General features: G+C 34.3%; 1 protein-coding gene across 1 annotated transcript; it reads left to right on the forward strand.

Annotated features, from left to right (window-relative positions):
• The first annotated feature begins 441 nt into the window (after positions 1–441).
• Positions 442–19,358, forward strand: LOC146004823 (uncharacterized). Its single transcript, XM_083143847.1, has 3 exons — positions 442–655; positions 12,476–12,631; positions 19,303–19,358. The coding sequence occupies exons 1-3, from the start codon at positions 442–444 to the stop codon at positions 19,356–19,358; spliced, it is 426 nt and encodes a 141-aa protein (XP_082999973.1).
• Positions 19,359–19,642: the final 284 nt, after the last annotated feature.

The raw sequence follows: 19,642 nt of genomic DNA on the forward strand, positions 1-19,642 counted from the left end.
CAAGAATCCTGTAAACTCCTCTTTCCTCTCCCATTCGTGCCACATGGCCTGCCCACCTAAGTCTTCTTGATTTAATTATTCTAATAATATCTGGACATGAATATAAATCATGTAGTTCTAAATTATGTAACCTTCTCCACTCACCTGTCTCCTCATCCCTTTTAGGTCCAAAGATTTTCCTAAGGATCTTATTTTCAAATACTCTCAATTTATGTTCCTCTTTCAATGTAAGGGACCAAGTTTCACATCCATATAATACTACAGTCAAAATTACGGTTTTGTATATTTTAACTTTTAGTTTCTTAGATATTAACTGTGGACGCTGAAGCCATAACAGAATTATTACAAAATTCATCATTGTACGGTTTTCATACATGAAATTCATAGGATTTCAAAGAGGGTGGCCAACGAAATTGGATCCAGGTGCTATGCAATGGTATAATGGCTACAGAATTGGCATTTCTGTATATAGTAGATTCTGGTTGTGGTGAGAAACCAATTGATTTCATTAAAGACTACAGGGCATCTTGGTTAGGAATGGGAGTTCTTGGAGCCATAGCATGCTGCAATGGGGACACATGGGCATCTGAACTAGGCACTGTATTTGGTCAAGGTGACCCATTTCTCATTACCAATTGGAGAAGAGTTCCAAAAGGTATGAAAGTTTTATGACAAAGTTTGTTACAAAGGTTAGATGACAGCTACAACTCAAGCCCCCATACACTCTCTTGTTTGTAAACAACTTCTCCATCTTATGTGATTCTGCCACAACCTCTTTTTTCCTCCACTCATAGCAGTCTTTCTGGCACCGTCAATCGTGCCTGACTTATCCTCTTCTGTAGCTGCACTTACAGTATCTATCACATGTTCATTACGTATGGTAGTACAAGTAAGAAAGATCACTTCTTCTCATCTTTTACACTTTAAATACTGAGTTGCAGTACACAACGAAAATCATATGCAAAAATGTCCGGTATATCAGACCATCCGCCCTTCTGGCACCATATCTAACCCTATTCCTGTATATATATATATATATATATATATATATATATGTGTGTGTGTGTGTGTGTGTGTGTGTGTGTGTGTATATGTATATATATATATATATATATATATATATATATATATATATATGTATGTATGTATATACACACATATGTATGTATATGTATGTATGTGTGTGTATGTGTGTATATATAATCTTGTGTAGTAGTAGTTGTGCATTTGTGTTTTATCTTGTGTAGTGGTTGTTGTGTGTTTGTGTGTCTTGTGCAGTAGTTGTGCTGTGTAGTGTTTTTGGGTTTGTCTTGTGTAGTAGTTGTAGTGCCTAGTGTGTTTGTGTTTATTTTGTGTAGTAGTTATGCTGTATAATGTGTTTCTGTTTGTCTTGTGTAGTATCGGTGGTGTGTATGTATGTGTCTTGTGTTGTAGTTGTGCTGTCTAGTATGTATGTGTAGTAGTTGTGCTGTCTAGTATGTTGGTTTTGTCTTGCGTAGTAGTTGTGCTGTATAATTTGTTTGTGTTTGTCTTGTGTAGTAGTTGTGGTGTGTTTGTGTTTATATTTTGTTGTAGTTGTGATGTGTTTGTGTGTGTCTTGTGTAGTAGTTGTGCTGTCTAATGTGTTTGTGTTCGTCTTGTGTAGTAGTTCCTCCATTCATATTGGGGGTTAGGCGTAGAGCTGACAACTCTGCACTGTAAAAACACATGTCAAGAAACAACAATATAAGGCCATGGATGTTCCCAAGGTAAAATATTCCGGAGGTAAAATAGTCCCCCGTTCGGATCTCCGGGTGGGGACTACTTTGGGAGGTCTCTGGACTAAGGATAAGATCTACGTTAGGAAGAAGGATATTAAATTAGGCACCTGGAATGTTCTGAGCCTTTACCGGCCTGGGGCATTTCAGTGTACAGTTAATGAGATAGTTAAGTATAAATTAGATGTAGTAGCTGTCCAGGAAGTTAGGTGGCCAGGAGAAGGGAATTGTAAAACTAAAAATTATACTTTTTTCTATGGTGGTACTGAAAATCATAATTTTGGAACAGGCTTTTTCATAAATAATAGAATTATATCGGCTCTTAAAACAGTAGAATTTATTAATGATAGGATATCATATGCAGTTTTACAGGGTAGGTGGTGTAAAATTATTTTAATAAACATACATGCACCAACGGAAGATAAAGATGATAATACTAAAAATGATTTTTATGCAGAGTTAGAACAGGTATTTGATAAATTTTCTCAGTATGATATGAAAATTCTGTTAGGTGACTGTAATGCACAAATTGGCAAAGAAGAGACATTTAAACCCACGATTGGTAAAGAAAGTCTTCATGAATTAAGTAATGATAATGGTATAAGATTGATTACTTTTGCAACCTCAAAGAATTTAATTGTGAAAAGTACCACTTTTAAACATAAAGATATCCATAAATATACCTGGTCTTCTCCAGATGGTAAAACTCACAATCAGATAGATCATATTCTCATTGATAAGAGAAGGCATACTAGTATAATTGACGTTCGTACACATAGAGGTGCTGACTGTGCTAGTGACCATTATTTAGTAATTGCTAAATTAAGAGAAAGACTCTCAGTGATAAATCATAAGCAACAAAATCTAAAAGTTCTAAAATTTGATACAGGAAAGTTTACTGATGAAAGAATTAAGAAAGATTACCAAATTAAACTGTCAAATAGATTTGATGTTTTGCAGGATTTAAATGATGATGAAAATATAAATGAAACAGACGTAAATAAGAATTGGGAGCACATACGTAATGCAATAGAATCAGCAGCTAAAGAAAGTATAGGATACCATAAACCGAGAAAAAGTAAGCCATGGTTTGATAATGAATGTCATAATCTAATAGAAATAAGAAATCAGGCTAGACTTAGGTGGTTAAATAACTCTGATGATACAAATCTAAACAATTATAATAGAATAAAGCGAGAAGTTAACCGCACGTTTAGAAGTAAAAAAAGAGATTACTTGAAAACCAAAATTAACGAAATTGAAACAAACAGCAAAAATAAAAATATCAGAGATTTATATAAAGGTGTAAATGAATTTAGAAAGGGGTGGCAACCTAAAGTAAACTTGATAAAAGATAAAGACGGTGATTTTCTAGCTGACCCAAGTGATATTCTAAATAGATGGAAGAACTACTTTAATGACCTTTTAAATGTCCATGTAGGAGATAAATCAGAAGTGAATGAAGTACACACAGCAGAACCTTTAGTTCCAGAACCCAACTTGACTGAAGTTAAAGATGCTATTAAAAGGCTAAAGAATAACAAAGCACCTGGCATTGATTTAATACCAGCTGAGTTAATTAAATATGGTGGAAATTCATTAATGTATCAAATTCATAAATTAATCTGTTTAATATGGAATAAAGAAGAAATCCCTCAACAGTGGAAACAATCCATAATTGTTCCTGTGTTTAAAAAAGGTGATAAAATGAACTGCAATAATTACCGTGGAATTTCTCTACTCTCAACAACATATAAAATATTATCTAACATTCTTTTAACAAGACTAACCCCATATGCTAATGAAATTATAGGTGATTATCAATGTGGATTTAAACGTAACAGATCAACTACAGATCAAATTTTTCACATCAGACAGACACTTGAAAAAAAGTGGGAATATAATCAAAATGTCCATCAGCTATTCATTGATTTCAAAAAAGCATATGATTCAGTCAAAAGAGATAGACTATATAATATATTAGTTGAGTTTGGAATACCTAAGAAGCTTGTTAGTATGATAAATGTATGCACCAGTGAAACAGAAAGTAAAATTCGTGTGGGTATTAATATGTCTGACAAATTTACAATTCATGATGGGTTAAAACAAGGAGATGCATATCTCCATTGCTCTTTAATTTTGCCTTAGAATATGCTGTTAGGAAGGTAAAAGAAACTAAAGAAGGACTAAAATTAAATGGTGTGACTCAGTTGTTAGCATATGCAGATGATGTAGACTTACTGGGGGATGATGTGAATACAATTAAGAATAATGCTAAAATATTTTTCAAAACTGCTAAAGAGATAGGTTTGGAAGTTAACAAAGAGAAAACTAAATATATGCTTACAGGCCAAAACCAAGTGTTAGGTAATAATCAAAATCTAATTATTGATAACAACTCGTTTGAACCAGTTTCCAAATTCAAATACTTAGGAGTAATATTAACAAATGAAAATTATATTAAAGAGGAAATAAAAAGTAGGCTTAATTCAGGAAATGCATGTTACTTCTCTCTTCATAAACTTTTGTCTTCTCGTTTAATATCTAAGAAACTGAAAGTTAAAATATACAAAACCGTAATTTTGCCTGTAGTATTATATGCATGTGAAGCTTGGTCCCTTACATTGAAAGAGGAACATAAATTGAGAGTATTTGAAAATAAGATCCTTAGGAAAATATTTGGACCTAAAAGGGATGAGGAGACAGGTGAGTGGAGAAGGTTACATAATTTAGAACTACATAATTTGTATTCATGTCCAGATATTATTAGAATAATTAAATCAAGAAGACTTAGGTGGGCAGGCCATGTGGCACGAATGGGAGAGGAACGAGGAGTTTACAGGATTCTTGTTGGGAAACCTGATGGTAAGAGACCTGTAGGAAGTCCAAGACGAAGATGGAGGGACAACGTTGAGATGGACCTAAGGGAAATCGGTAGGGATGGAAAAGAGTATATAGAACTTGCTCAAAATAGGGAAACATGGAAGGCCTGTGTTGCTGCAGCCATGAACCTTTCGGGTTTAAGAAGGCTAGAGAGTTAGTTAGTTAGTTAGTTTCTTAGATATTAAACGAGAAGACAAAAGTTTATGAAGAGAGAAGTAACATGCATTTCCTGAATTAAGCCTACTTTTTATTTCCTCTTTAGTATAATTTTCATTTGTTCATATTACTCCTATGTATTTGAATTTGGAAACTGTTTCAAACGAGTTGTTATCAATAATTAGATTTTGATTATTACCTAACACTTGGTTTCGGCCTGTAAGCATATATTTAGTTTTCTCTTTGTTAACTTCCAAACCTATCTCTTTAGCAGTTTTGAAAAATAGTTTAGCATTATTCTTATTTGTATTCACATCATCCCCCAGTAAGTCTACATCATCTGCATATGCTAACAACTGAGTCACACCATTTAATTTTAGTCCTCCTTTAGTTTCTTTTACCTTCCTAACAGCATATTCTAAGGCAAAATTAAAGAGCAAAGGAGATAATGCATCTCCTTGTTTTAACCCATCATGAATTGTAAATTTGTCAGACATATTAATACCCACACGAATTTTACTTTCTGTTTCACTGGTGCATATTTTTATCATACTAACAAGCTTCTTAGGTATTCCAAACTCTACTAATATATTGTATAATTTTTCTCTTTTGACCGAATCATATGCTTTTTTGAAATCAATGAATAGCTGATGGACATTTTGATTATATTCCCACTTTTTTTCAAGTGTCTGTCTGATGTGAAAAATTTGATCTGTAGTTGATCTGTTATGTTTAAATCCACATTGATAATCACCTATAATTTTATTAGCATATGGGGTTAGTCTTGTTAAAAGAATGTTAGATAATATTTTATATATTATTGAGAGTAGAGAAATTCCACGGTAATTATTGCAGTTCATTTTATCACATTTTTTAAACACAGGAACAATAATGGATTGTTTCCACTGTTGAGGGATTTCTTCTTTATTCCATATTAAACAAATTAATTTATGAATTTGACATATTAACGAATTTCCTCCATATTTAGTTAACTCAGCTGGTATTAAATCAATGCCAGGTGCTTTGTTATTCTTTAGCTTTTTAATAGAATCTTTAACTTCAGTCGTGTTAGGTTCTGGAACTAAAGGTTCTGCTGTGTGTACTTCATTCACTTCTGATTTATATCCTACATGGACATTTAAAAGGTCATTAAAGTAGTTCTTCCATCTATTTAGAATATCGCTTGGGTCAGCTAGAAAATCACCATCTTTATCTTTTATCAAATTTACTTTAGGTTGCCACCCTTTTCTAAACTCATTTACACCTTTATATAAATCTGATATTTTTATTTTTGCTGTTTGTTTCAATTTCGTTAATTTTGCTTTTCAAGTAATCTCTTTTTTTACTTCTAAACGTGTGGTTAACTTCTCGCCTTATTATATTATAATTGTTTAGATTTGTATCATCAGAGTTATTTAACCACCTAAGTCTTGCCTGATTTCTTATTTCTATTAGATTATGACATTCATTATCAAACCATGGCTTATTTTTTCTCAGTTTATGGTATCCTATACTTTCTTTAGGTGCTGATTCTATTGCATTACGTATGTGCTCCCAATTCTTATTTACTTATGTTTCATTTATATTTTCATCATCATTTAAATCCTGCAAAATATCAAATCTATTTGACAGTTTAATTTGGTAATCTTTCTTAATTCTTTCATCAGTAAACTTTCCTGTATCAAATTTTAGAACTTTTAGATTTTGTTGCTTATGATTTAACACTGAGAGTCTTTCCCTTAATTTAGCAATTACTAAATAATGGTCACTGGCACAGTCAGCACCTCTATGTGTACGTGTACGAACGTCAATTATACTAGTATGCCTTCTCTTATCAATGAGAATATGATCTATCTGATTATGAGTTTTACCATCTGGAGAAGACCAGGTATATTTATGGATATCTTTATGTTTAAAAGTGGTACTTTTCACAATTAAATTCTTTGAGGTTGCAAAAGTAATTAATCTTATACAATTATCATTACTTAATTCATGAAGACTTTCTTTACCAATCGTGAGTTTAAATGTCTCTTCTCTGTCAATCTGTGCATGACAGTCACCTAACAGAATTTTCATATCATACTGAGAAAATTTATCAAAGACCTGTTCTAACTCTGTATAAAAATCATCTTTAGTATTATCATCTTTATCTTCCGTTGGTGCATGTATGTTTATTAAAATAATTTTACACCACCTACCCTGTAAAATTGCATATGATATCCTGTCATTAATAAATTCTACTGTTTTAAGAGCCGAGATAATTCTATTATTTATAAAGAAGCCTGTTCCAAAATTATGATTTTCAGTACCACCATAGAAAAAAGTATAATTTTTAGTTTTACAATTCCCTTCTCCTGGCCACCTAACTTCCTGGACAGCTACTACATCTAATTTATACTTAACTATCTCATTAACTGTACACTGAAATGCCCCAGGCCGGTAAAGGCTCAGAACATCCCACGTGCCTAATTTAATATCCCTATTCCTAATGTAGATCTTATCCTTAGTCCAGGGACCTCCCAAAGTAGTCCCCACCCAGAGATCCGAATGGGTGACTATTTTACCTCCGGAATATTTTACCTTGGGAACATCCATGGCCTTATATTGCTGATTCTTGACATGGCTTTTTACAGTGCAGATTTGTCAGCTCTACGCCTAACCCCCAATATGAATGGAGGAACTACTACACAAGACAAACATAAACACATTAGACAGCACAATTACTACACAAGATGAACACAAACACATTAGACAGCACAACTACTACACAAGACACACACAAACACATCACAACTATAACATAATATAAACACAAACACACCACAACTACTACACAATATAAACAGAAAAAAACTACACATCACAACTACTACATAAGACAAACACAAACAAATTATACAACACAACTACTACGCAAGACAAAACAAACATACTAGACAGCACAACTACTATACAAACATACTAGACAGCACAACTACAACACAAGATACATACATACACACCACCGATAGTGTACAAGACAACTTGTGTAGTTGTATGCACACTCAAATAATAATAGAACATGTGCAAAAGATATCACCATCAACCTTAATACTCCCAACTTTCAATGTTCATCATCCAGACATTTGCTGGCCTTCCATTGTCTAATATACCATTCACAGTTTTATGTAAGTATAAATGATACAGAATATTCCGAATATTACAAACACTCTTAAAATTAAATTCATGCAGCAAATTTGGATATGACACATTATATTGTACTGGCTTATTATATTTTATATAATATAAATACCTCAAAAAATTTTCTGTGATAGTTTTTCTTGTATGTACGCATTGCTTGCATTATAGAATTATTTTCCTCTAGTTCACGGCCACTACAAGCACAAGAAAACAGTCCCTCCCTGCGACGTTTCAGGAGAACACACGCTCTCGACATCAGACAATACCAACAGTGAACCTAAAATTGACATTGGAATTTTGGTGGAGGACTGGATATTAGATTGGGAGGGGTATGATGCAGTTTCTATCTTACTATACTCGTGAGACCCTTTATTAAAAAATTACAATCTTATTATTTTTTATTCTAATAATTGTAACCCAATTGAAGTGTATGGTAGCCTAATGTTGTGTAATGAGACTACTGGTATCGCAATCCACTAGCAAGTCTCGTTAGATGCGATGTGTTCAGTTTTTATTTTTTCATCGGAGATCACGACACGTCACAACTCTACGTAGGATAGATCTTTGTTTACATTCAGTAATAGTACGTAATAGCAGCGTGTTGTCATCGCTGGTATGGAAGAAACGTTTAACGCGTTATATTTAAATATTGCGAATGCGATGTGAATTCCAGGAACTATAACGAAGGTGAAGCTGTGTTGAGAGCAAAACATTTAATTATGATAATAAAAATAGCACGGGAAACGCACACGAAACTAATGTATGCGCACTGGCTTTTCAAAGCGGTGCTGTTTCATCTGCACTGTACCTCGGTTGTAACTGCCTAACTGGGTCTCTCAGAGATGATTTGAAAATAAAGCAATTCACCTGTATTGCAAAGCTTGGGAGGAAATAAATGAAAACATGCTGTTGCAGTTTTTTTCCCCCAAAAAGAGGCAGGCTGTTTTAATAACAACACAGGATAATGATAATAATAATAACAATAAAAACAATTTCATGGACTCTATTTTCAGTCTTCACTGACAAAGCAACATTAGCATGTCAATTATGTTATTCTGACTTACCTTTATGATTACAGATATTAATTAATTCTCAAACTATTTTCATCTTTGCGCTTAATCGACTTGCACCTGTTCCAAATTACATACATAATACATTGTTTTCGAAAAAAACGTTATATTCATAAAGAACAATTTAAAACTTAATTTCATGGCAATAAAATCATCTTTCCGAAAGATTATTTCGGAAAATAGAGTGAACAGACTCGTGCATTACTCGTAACTTCCTTGCCACATTTCAGTTATGCCAATCTTGTCAATCAGTTCTGTTTTTCCTGACTTACTTAAACATTTCATTTTGTTGATTTCACGGAATGGAAAACACATGTAAGCTTTTCACTTGTCCTGAACCACAAAACGATTTAGAGCAAAAAACTGAACAGTATACGCTACTTTTTCGCATGTTCCCCATGCTTTCAATGGCTTCAACACGTCGAAGCACAGTGGTTCAGTGGTTCCTGAAAATCTCACCAGATAGGATATCGGATAATTTTAATCGCGAATTGCTGCCACAACACTTCGTTGCAGGAGTGGTTTTAATGAACTGCTGCCACTAACAGTTTGTTGGTGAAGTGGGTTGATTAAGTTGTCTTCTAAAAATTCTGATAGAATTTTAAAATGTACTGAATGTGAGGGGATCTTTAGTTTTAAATTAATTATTTCCAATTTTATCGTGCTATTTTTGACGACATACTTAGTCCTTCACAATAAATAACTTCTTTCTTCGGCCAACTTTTTAAGTAATGATGTTGCTTCGCAGCCATTAGAAACATAAGAGCTGCTGAATCGTGTTGTTTGGCACTGAAGTTTCAAGATCGACACTTAAGTTCAAGTCTGACGTCATTGTTATGACGTTTCGCTACCACATGCGCATGCGTACTTTTTACGCAACGAATTAGAAATAATGTTGAGGTTCTAATTCCAACTACACCATCGAGGAGGCTCGCAAGACATAAGAAGAGGATTCAATATATCATAAAGAAGTCATAAAGTAATGGACATTGGAGACCAGGATAAGGAGTAGACACCACATATCTGTTGTGCAGAATGTTATGTTAAATTGATTAATTGATAGAAAGGTACAAGTTCCATGTTGTTTGCTGTACCCATAGTATGGACAGAACTAAAACATCTTGTCGTCGATTGTTATTTTTGCTTGACGAATACACAGGGATTTAAAAAGAAGGAAATATAAGAGATTCATAGTTTACACTATCTTCTGCAATAAGACCAGTACCACACTCTGAAAGCCTTCCATTAACTTAGACAAACAAATGAGGTCGACAATGAAAGTGAAGAAAGTAGGAATGAGGAATTGCCACCATCTCCACATAAAATAATCCTATGCATCAGGGGACAAGTGAACCAACCCTATACTTCTTAACTCAAGCGGGTCTAAATGATTTATTCCGTAACTTAGGCTTAATTAAACAAAAGGCAGAACTGCTGGGATTCAGGGCATATTAATACAGGATGATTACAAAGTCACTACACATTTCTGCATGAACAGGATTTATTGCACAAAATACCATACGTACTGAAACATGTATCACAGTAGGACACAAAATCAGGATAACTTAATGTGGCCACCCTTCAAGTCTAGGCACAGATGCCAGCGATCCGCCACAGCCCAAAGCATTTTCTCCAACATAGCTGGTGTAATATTAGCAACTGTGGCCGTAATGCGTTGCTTCAACTAGGCTATGCTGTGGATCTTCACCACGTACACCTTAGACTTTAGAAATTTCCAGATTAAAAAGTCTAAGGGATAAGGAAGTTCAATGGGGTCCCAAAACTATTGCGAGGCACGACAAATCAATCTGCCGGGGAAAACTTCGTTTAGATGATCCCGAATGAAAGATGGCAAAATGGAGTGGCGCCCCATCCTGTTGGTGCCTAGTAGAGAGCTTGGCATCCCACAGTTGGTAGCTGATAGGATTATGGATACTGAGTCTCCTGGTCGATGGGGTGGGGCTACGTGTGATCCCGTCCTGTAACTTTGCAAAATTTGTGGTGCTATGGCTGGCCTACCAAAAGGTTCTTCATCCACAACACTATCAGTTTGCTTGAATTTGTTGATCAAGACCTGGTGGGAACTGGTTTTCTGATTTTCCGGGAGAAGTCTGTCTGCACCTGTTGTTCGTATGTCATTCCACGCAGACGAGCACAAACAACGGCTGTTCTTTCTTCTACAATTAGCATCGCTTCACATAACATGCAAAAGAAATGTATTTTGTCACGATATCACTAAAATGTATAGAGACTTTATAATCACCCTGTAAAATCTTCTCCACTCCAGTACAAACGTTACTAAATTTAAGCAAAGGTAGAAATGCTTTCTATTGCCTATTTTGAAACTGACCACATTCTGACTGACTGCAACGATGTTAGTGGTTGACTGAACGCTCATACGTTCTTCTAATGTCTCAAAGACACCTACGAGATAACAGAAGAAATCCATTAAATATAATGAGCATAAGTGGAAGATATTTGGCGACTTCAAAATAGTTGCAATGATATTGGGGTTGCAGCAGGGCTACAGAAGGCATACCTTGTTCCTCTCTGCGAATGGTTGACAGAAGAACCACTACACAAAAATTAATTGGTCTCAACGAAAGTACCAAGTGGAGAAAATATGCAGCGTGTGATGTTCCTCTATTCCCCCTCTTCACACCAAGCTAGGCTTTATTAAACAATTTGTAAAGGCTGTGGACACAACTGTAAGAGGATTAAAGTGTCTTTCAAACAAATTGCCTTGTCTTTCAGCAGCAAAATGAAAGGAAGACATTTTGTGGGACCTCAAATTAGAGAACCTCAGCAAAATCTAGTGTTTGAAGCATGTCTAACGGACAAAGAAAATAGAGCATGGATATAATATAGTATGTAATATAATATGCAATAATTTTATTATATTTTTATAAATAAGTATTAAATAACAATTCTGTGTGCAAATATTGTATCATACATCACATTTATACATTTTAAACATAATAGAAAAATGATGATTAAATTATTCCAGTTCACCCAATATTCACCTTAAAATTACAAGAATATTAGAAAAAAATAAAATCCCGATTACTCGCAAACTATCCCTGACAAAAAAATCTAAATACAGATTTGAAATCAGCGCAAAATTTGGAATGGGAATCAGAACTTTTCCTCCAGAAAAAAGAAATAGTTTTTTTTACCATAGTGTAATAACAGAAATAATAGCAATAATAATAAAAAATATAATAATAATAAAATATTGTATGATTCTGTCCCACCTAGAAAAATCCTGCGGGCGCCCTTGGATGCCAGGGATTCCCCCCTGCCCCACATGCACACAAAAATCATTTTATCCCCGCCAAAGGAATATTATTTTTATTTCTGTCGGGGATGATTATATCCCACTCAAAGAAAATTTCAAAACATATAGTATACCATATCTTAACTATGTAGCAAAGACAACTCATAAATCATTCGTGTCCATTAATGGTCCACAGGTCCAGTCAACAAAGATTTCCCTGCCGAAAAGTACGCATCCTTGTGGATTAGAGGAGGACAACATTCTCCAACTGACCAACCTCACCAAACATGTATTAAAGAAACTTGTAGGTAAGTTAAATGGACACTATGTTTCAACTTGGTGAAGTTTTTGGTGTTACTAGTTCGATAGTTCTTTTGGTGTTTGAGTTTAGATTTTTTTTAGAATGTGAATATACTGTTTCTAAATTACATCTAAATGTTATCAAAATATTTAGTAACCTAGGTTAGAACCAATGTTCTATGGTGCTAAGAAGCGCAAGGCCAAAGTTTAATTAACTGGCTTAAATTTGGCTTCCCATAAAAAATACTTTCCAAAATTAAATCACATATCACACTGAGTGGGCACACCTCCTCCCTCCCCCTCTCCAAAAGCAAAAAGCTTAATTAGCATGGTGATTACATATTTCACACAAAAAATTTCATTTCAGTCACAGTAATGTATGTTTATTATAAAACCGTTTGTGCCTCTCCCAGAATAAAATTTAAAATATCCAAACATGTCGTTGTTCTGCTAAAATCAAGCAAAGTGAAGCAGCTACATAATATTCTTATTTCATTGACATATTATCAGGCATAAGTCCTAAAAGTGAATTATATTTGACTTAGTCGCTAAAATATAGAGGAAGTTTTCTTGTTTTCTTTATTTTCAAATTTCCACCCCCCCCCTCCCCTCAGTACCCCTACTTGATCACGCCACCGCTGATCTTCACTGGAAAATCACTTCTTCAGGAACCTTTTTGGATATTATCTTCCACGGAAGTCGGATCACCGTTCTTTTTTTCGGAGAGGCTTCTGTTTGAATCTTGGAGTTGAAGGTGTTCCAGCTCTCTATTTTCCTCAAATAGAAATAAGGCAAGAATTAGAAAACTGCATACAGTGGCGTACGCAGTATTTTCGAAAAAGGCGGGGTTTGCGTCTACATTCTTTTAATACTTAGTAGTAGAAGGTTGATTGGTTCATGGGACTCATAGTACGAGGGTCGATTGATATCAGGGCCTATTTTGGCTAAAATTACGCTATATTTTTATATCTTCTTCTGGATTATAGGTAACCTTTAAGTATAAGATATTGCCGGATCATTCTACGAAATGATGATTAATCCAAGAGCCAACCTGGCCTGGAATGCCCTAACCCCTTGTAAATTTGTTGGGTTTGTATATAATATTTGTATAGCCACCCTACCCCCTCTCTCAGATTCTTAGAATAGGATTTTATACTTGTAAGTAAAATTCGGAAATGTCCCGAGAACTAAGCTGGCTCGGGAATTTCTCGTCAGTGACAGACATAAGAAGAGTTGTGAATCTGAACCATGAATCAGCCAGACCAATCCTAGAGAAAGAGAAGTAGATATAGCTCCAACCGATGGTCCTGAACCAAAAGAAATTAGAACTTCAACCACACCTAGTGCTACGGCTTTCAGTGGTCGACTCAAAGATCACTCCTTCAAATCGGAGCCACGCTGCGATATTAATAATTTCTTGAAGTACATAAAATCTTCCATAATAGAAGTCCTGAAAAAAAACTTAAAAATAAATCTATTAAGTTCTATATCATCCTATCCTCTGAATATGAGAAACCTGATAAAACACGTCATATACATCACTATTGTTCCAAAGACTCAGACTCTATATTTGAGTGATATAGCTAATTTGGAACAAATCTATGCCCAGCTTATGAACACACTGCTGACAAAACATGATCAATTTGAGGCCAAAGGATCTGGGTGGAAATTGTGTGGAAGTCCACATAAACTGGAACTGAAAATAAATCAATTCTCACCCCTCTCTGCTTTTACCTATTTCCCTCTTCCAGTGGAAATTCAGAACAAGGAAGCAGTGGTCAATATACAAAATAATGATAACAAGTGTTTTCTGTGGTGTGTCTTGGCAAAACTACGCCCAGTTCATTGGAAAAACAATCCAGAGCAGGTTCATCATTATATGCAATATGAAACAGAGATTGAGTATGCTATGTCAGGTATCGAGTATCCTGTTGCTATATCAGATATAGCAAAATTTGAAAATCGGGTGCGAGATCCTTTGGCAATCAATGTGTATGCCTATAGAGCACACAGCAATTTTGTATATCCCCTCAGAATAAGTACCATCGATAATGATCATGCTACTGTCATCGATTTGTTACATATTTCAGATGACAATATTTTCCATTACTGTCTTATCCGCAATCTCTCTCGTCTGGTTAGAAGCCAAATAACTAAATATCCTGGGGAAATTAAAATTTGTCATAGTAGGTGTTTGACTACATTTGATAATCGTATTCAACAGAACTATATCAAATTCAATAATACAGAAATTGCTATCCAGAAACTTGAAGAGCACACAAAATATTGTGGCTAGACTAAATAACTCTGATGATACAAATCTAAGCAAATATAATAGAATAAAGCGAGAAGTTAACCGCAAGTTTAGAAGTAAAAAAAGAGATTACTTGAAAAGCAAAATTAACGAAATTGAAACAAACATCAAAAACAAAGATATCAGATTTATATAAGGGTGTAAATGAATTTAGAAAAGGGTGGCAACATAAAGTAAACTCGATAAAAGATAAAGACGGTGATTTTCTAGCTTACCCAAGCGATATTGTAAATATATGGAAGAACTACTTTAATGACCTTTTAAATGTTTATGTAGGAGACAAATCAGAAGTAAATAAAGTACACACAGCAGAACCTTTAGTTCCAGAACATAACTTGACTGAAGTTAAAGATGCTATTAAAAGGCTAATGAATAACAAAGCACCTGGCATTGATTTAATATCAGCTGAGTTAATTAAATATGGTGGGAATTTGTTAATATGTCAAATTCATAAATTAATTGGTTTAATATGGAATAAACAAGAAATCTCTCAACAGTGGAAAGAATCCATAATTGTTCCTGTGTTTAAAAAAGGTGATAAAATGAATTGCAATAATTACTGTGGAATATCTCTACTCTCAACAACATATAAAATATTATCTAACATTCTTTTAACAAGACTAACCCCATATGCTAATGAAATTATAGGTGATTATCAATGTGGATTTAAACGTAACAGATCCATGGCCGTATTTAGAGGGGGGGATTTCTAGGGTTCAAACCCCCCCCCCCCCGAAACATCTGACATGTTGGATTAATGGAAGTTCAGAAACCAAAATCTGTAACTATTTTCAATTTTTTTTCGAAGCATCACACAAATACAAGGAGACAATGTTGAAACGATAGAGCTAGAATTTTCATACATTTGGAATTCTGAAAGTTGAGTGAAACAGGATTTATTCTCGGAATTGCAGCCCACCCATGACCTCTCCATTTTCATTTATACTGTCCTCTTTCCAGTTTAGTTCCTGCGTCACAAGGAATATACACTGAAAATTCCCTTATGATTGTCCCAAAATTTTCTTTCCAACATTTAAATTCCCTGTCCGATAAAGTTGAAAATCCCCCTTGATAGGAGTTCAAACCTAGGATCTCCAGTTTCGTAGCGCATTACGCGATTGAGGTTAAAATCCATGCACCAGGCTAAGTTTTTAAGGAGAGTAACTGGTTCCACACTTTTCAAAATTCCAAAAATTAAGTTATAAGGTCAAACAACAAAAACTTTATGACTAAAATTTCTATCTAAATTTTAGAGCTTTTTCTTGAAGGTATCTTAAAATTTGATAACAAAGTATAATAATTGTGCATTTCAGTACACACTGTACGAAACGTAAAAAAAAAAAAAAAAAAAAAAAAAAACTTGTGCTCGATATTCACTCATCTGCTGAATTGAGTAAGCCCCCTTAAGGATATAATAATAATTATTATTATTATTATTATTTTGTAATAAAATTGTTTTGTTATTATGAAATTTTAATTATTATTGTATAATTATTGTTATTATTTCTATTATTAAATTTCTGGCGACGCCCATGGGAACAATTATGAATGAACCCCCCCCCCCCGAAAAGTTTTCTTGCCTACGGCCATGAACAGATCAACTACAGATCAAATTCTTCACATTAGATAGACACTTGAAAAAAAGTGGGAATATAACCAAAATGTCCATCATCTATTCATTGATTTCAAAAAAAGCATATGATTCGGTCAAAAGAGATAAATTATATAATATATTAGTAGAGTTTGGAATACCTAAGAAGCTTGTTAGTATGATAAAAGTATGCACCAGTGAAACAGAAAGTAAAATTCGTGTGGGTATTAATGTGTCTGACAAATTTACAATTCATGATGGATTAAAACAAGGAGATGCATTATCTCCATTGCTCTTTAATTTTGCCTTAGAATATGCTGTTAGGAAGGTAAAAGAAACTAACGAAAGACTAAAATTAAATGGTATGACTCAGTTGTTAGCATATGCAGATGATGTAGACTTATTAGGAGATGATATAAATACAATTAAGAATAATGCTAAAATATTTTTCAAAACTGCTAAAGAGCTAGGTTTGGAAGTTAACAAAGAGAAAACTAAATATATGCTTACAGGCCGAAACCAAGTGTTAGGTAATAATCAAAATCTAATTATTGCTAACAACTCGTTTGAACCAGTTTCCAAATTCAAATACTTAGGAGTAATATTAACAAATGAAAATTCTATTAAAGAGGAAATAAAAAGTAGGCTTAATTCAGGAAATGCATGTTACTTCTCTCTTCATAAACTTTTGTCTTCTCTTCTAATATCTCAGAAACTAAAAGTTAAAATATACAAAACAGTAATTTTGCCTGTAGTATTATATGGGTGTGAAACTTGGTCCCTTACACTGAAAGAGGAACATAAATTGAGAGTATTTGAAAATAAGATCCTTAGGAAAATATTTGGACCTAAAAGGGATGAGGAGACAGGTGAGTGGAGAAGGTTACATAATTTATATTCATGTCCAGATATTATTAGAATAATTAAATGAAGAAGCCTTAGGTGGGCAGGCCATGTGGCACGAATGGGAGAGGAAAGAGGAGTTTACAGGATTCTCGTTGGGAAACCTGATGGTAAGAGACCTATAGGAACGCCAAGACGAAGATGGAGGGACAACGTTGAGATGGACCTAAAGGAAATCGGTAGGGATGGAAGAGAGTATATAGATCTTGCTCAAGATAGGGACAGATGGAAGGCCTGTGTTGCTGCAGCCATGAACCTTCGGGTTTAAGAAGGCTAGAGAGTTAGTTAATAGTTAGTTATAGTATTAATAATTTTAATTAAGTGTCCTATGCCCTTACTAACATTTACAATAAAATTGGCTAGTTTACCACTAATCATATCCACAATGCCTATTTTTTTCATTATGAAAATTATTGTTTCCAGCATTTTCCTTTTCTGCTATGACCAACAGTCTATGAGTTTTCTCACATCATCTACCCACACAAACTCTTTGGGTAGAGTATTGTAGTGTTTGATGCCACTACCTTTTTAGAGTTGGTTCTATATAGGTTTCATCAGATACTTGTATTTGTCCCCGCCGCTAGATTTAAGTCTGTTCTGACTGGCATCATTGTTTTGGTACAGAGCATCAGACAGTATCAAAATTTCTGAGTAACTCTGGTAATCTTTATCTGTATAATCTTTGGGGTGTTTCTCAGTGATGAGTTCCCACAGTCCAACAGTGCTGGGATATCTGGACCAGCTATTTTTTCACCCAAATTGATTTTCACATCATCCCCGTTAGGGGATATATTAGGCTCCATGGTTGGATACAATCCAAACACCTCATCTTTGTCGACTTTCCCAGTACTCAGGTAACCTCTTGCCAAGGGACCCAACTCAATTTTCTCAGCTTCTCCTATGGCCCTAGTAGGTGGTTGTTGGAGTGCTAGAGTAGTGTGAATACTGGATAGTGGTATAGCAGGAAAATCTGCTTAATTTCTATCAGCAAGAGGTACCATCTCATTTATGAGATCCTTACTTTGATCTGTGACACTCATAATTTCTCTACCAAGATTGCTAATATTATTAATAATTGGTTGGTCTAGGCGTTTGTGTTGTTCATAGTATCCTCGATTTTCGGATTTCCAGGCCTTAAACCTTTTGGCTAGATAGTCAAGTCATTTCAAATTGTCTTCAATTTTATGTTTTGTCATTTTTGTTTAGAGGCTATTTATAACGTCAGAACGTATTTCATATTGTCTCAACATTTATAAAATTGTTGATTTTATTTCTGTATTTACCATTGTTTGGTTTTCGAGTCATATCAATTGTAGCAAATCCAAAATCATATTTGTTTCAGCAGAAACAGCAGAATTTTGAAAATTGACTGTAGTTTAAATCTCCTCCTACATAGTCATCATAGACATGTTTAAGATTGGTGTCGTCCTGACGAAACAGACAATTTAAATTTATATTATCACGAAGTAACTGTTTGGGAATCTTGGAAAAAGTCTGAGCCAGATAAAAAGAGTCTATTCCTCTGTGAAGGCCCTGAGTGAAAAAAATTTCATTTTCATTTTCCAAAATTACATCATCAAAGACTACAACTGAGTTTTCGTGACAATGGTCAAGTGTCTTTATTTTAAATTCAAAAGTGGCTATGCCCAATCCCTCATAGAGTTTCATAAGCTGCTGGTATTTTTGTTGCTCCAAACTTTTTGAGAAAACATACAAGTGTCTGTTTTTCTAGTCTAACCAATTGGGAGTAATAAGAAAATTACGTACAAGTAATGTAGTTTTTCCACAACCAGATGTGCCTACAATAAGGCATCTAATATTATCAGGTAGCAATTCACCATTTATTTTTTTCCTAATTTCTAATAAATCAGGCAATCGTCTCACCACATTCCGTGTTGCTGTCATAGAAGTACCTGGTCTGTGTTGATCAAACTTTTTTCCGGAAGACCCAGCCATTTTACTAATAGCTTATTGTTTTTTCTATGTAATACTTTCTCAATAAGATATGTATCTGGGTATTTTGTTTTGCAAAGCTCCTCTTCATAAAATTTTCCTTTTAATATTTCATTTTAATTGTCTTTTATTATATATGTATGCCTGTTCCCTGGTAAAACTTGAACCACAGTGAACAACTCTGTGCTCCAAATATTAGTGAACCCTTTTCAAGATGGTGTTTCAATTTGCTAACCCTTACTTGATATTCTATATTGT

Source organism: Lepisma saccharinum, chromosome 22 (assembly GCF_977018435.1).
Source record: "Lepisma saccharinum chromosome 22, izLepSacc3.1, whole genome shotgun sequence".
NCBI lineage: Eukaryota > Metazoa > Arthropoda > Insecta > Zygentoma > Lepismatidae > Lepisma > Lepisma saccharinum.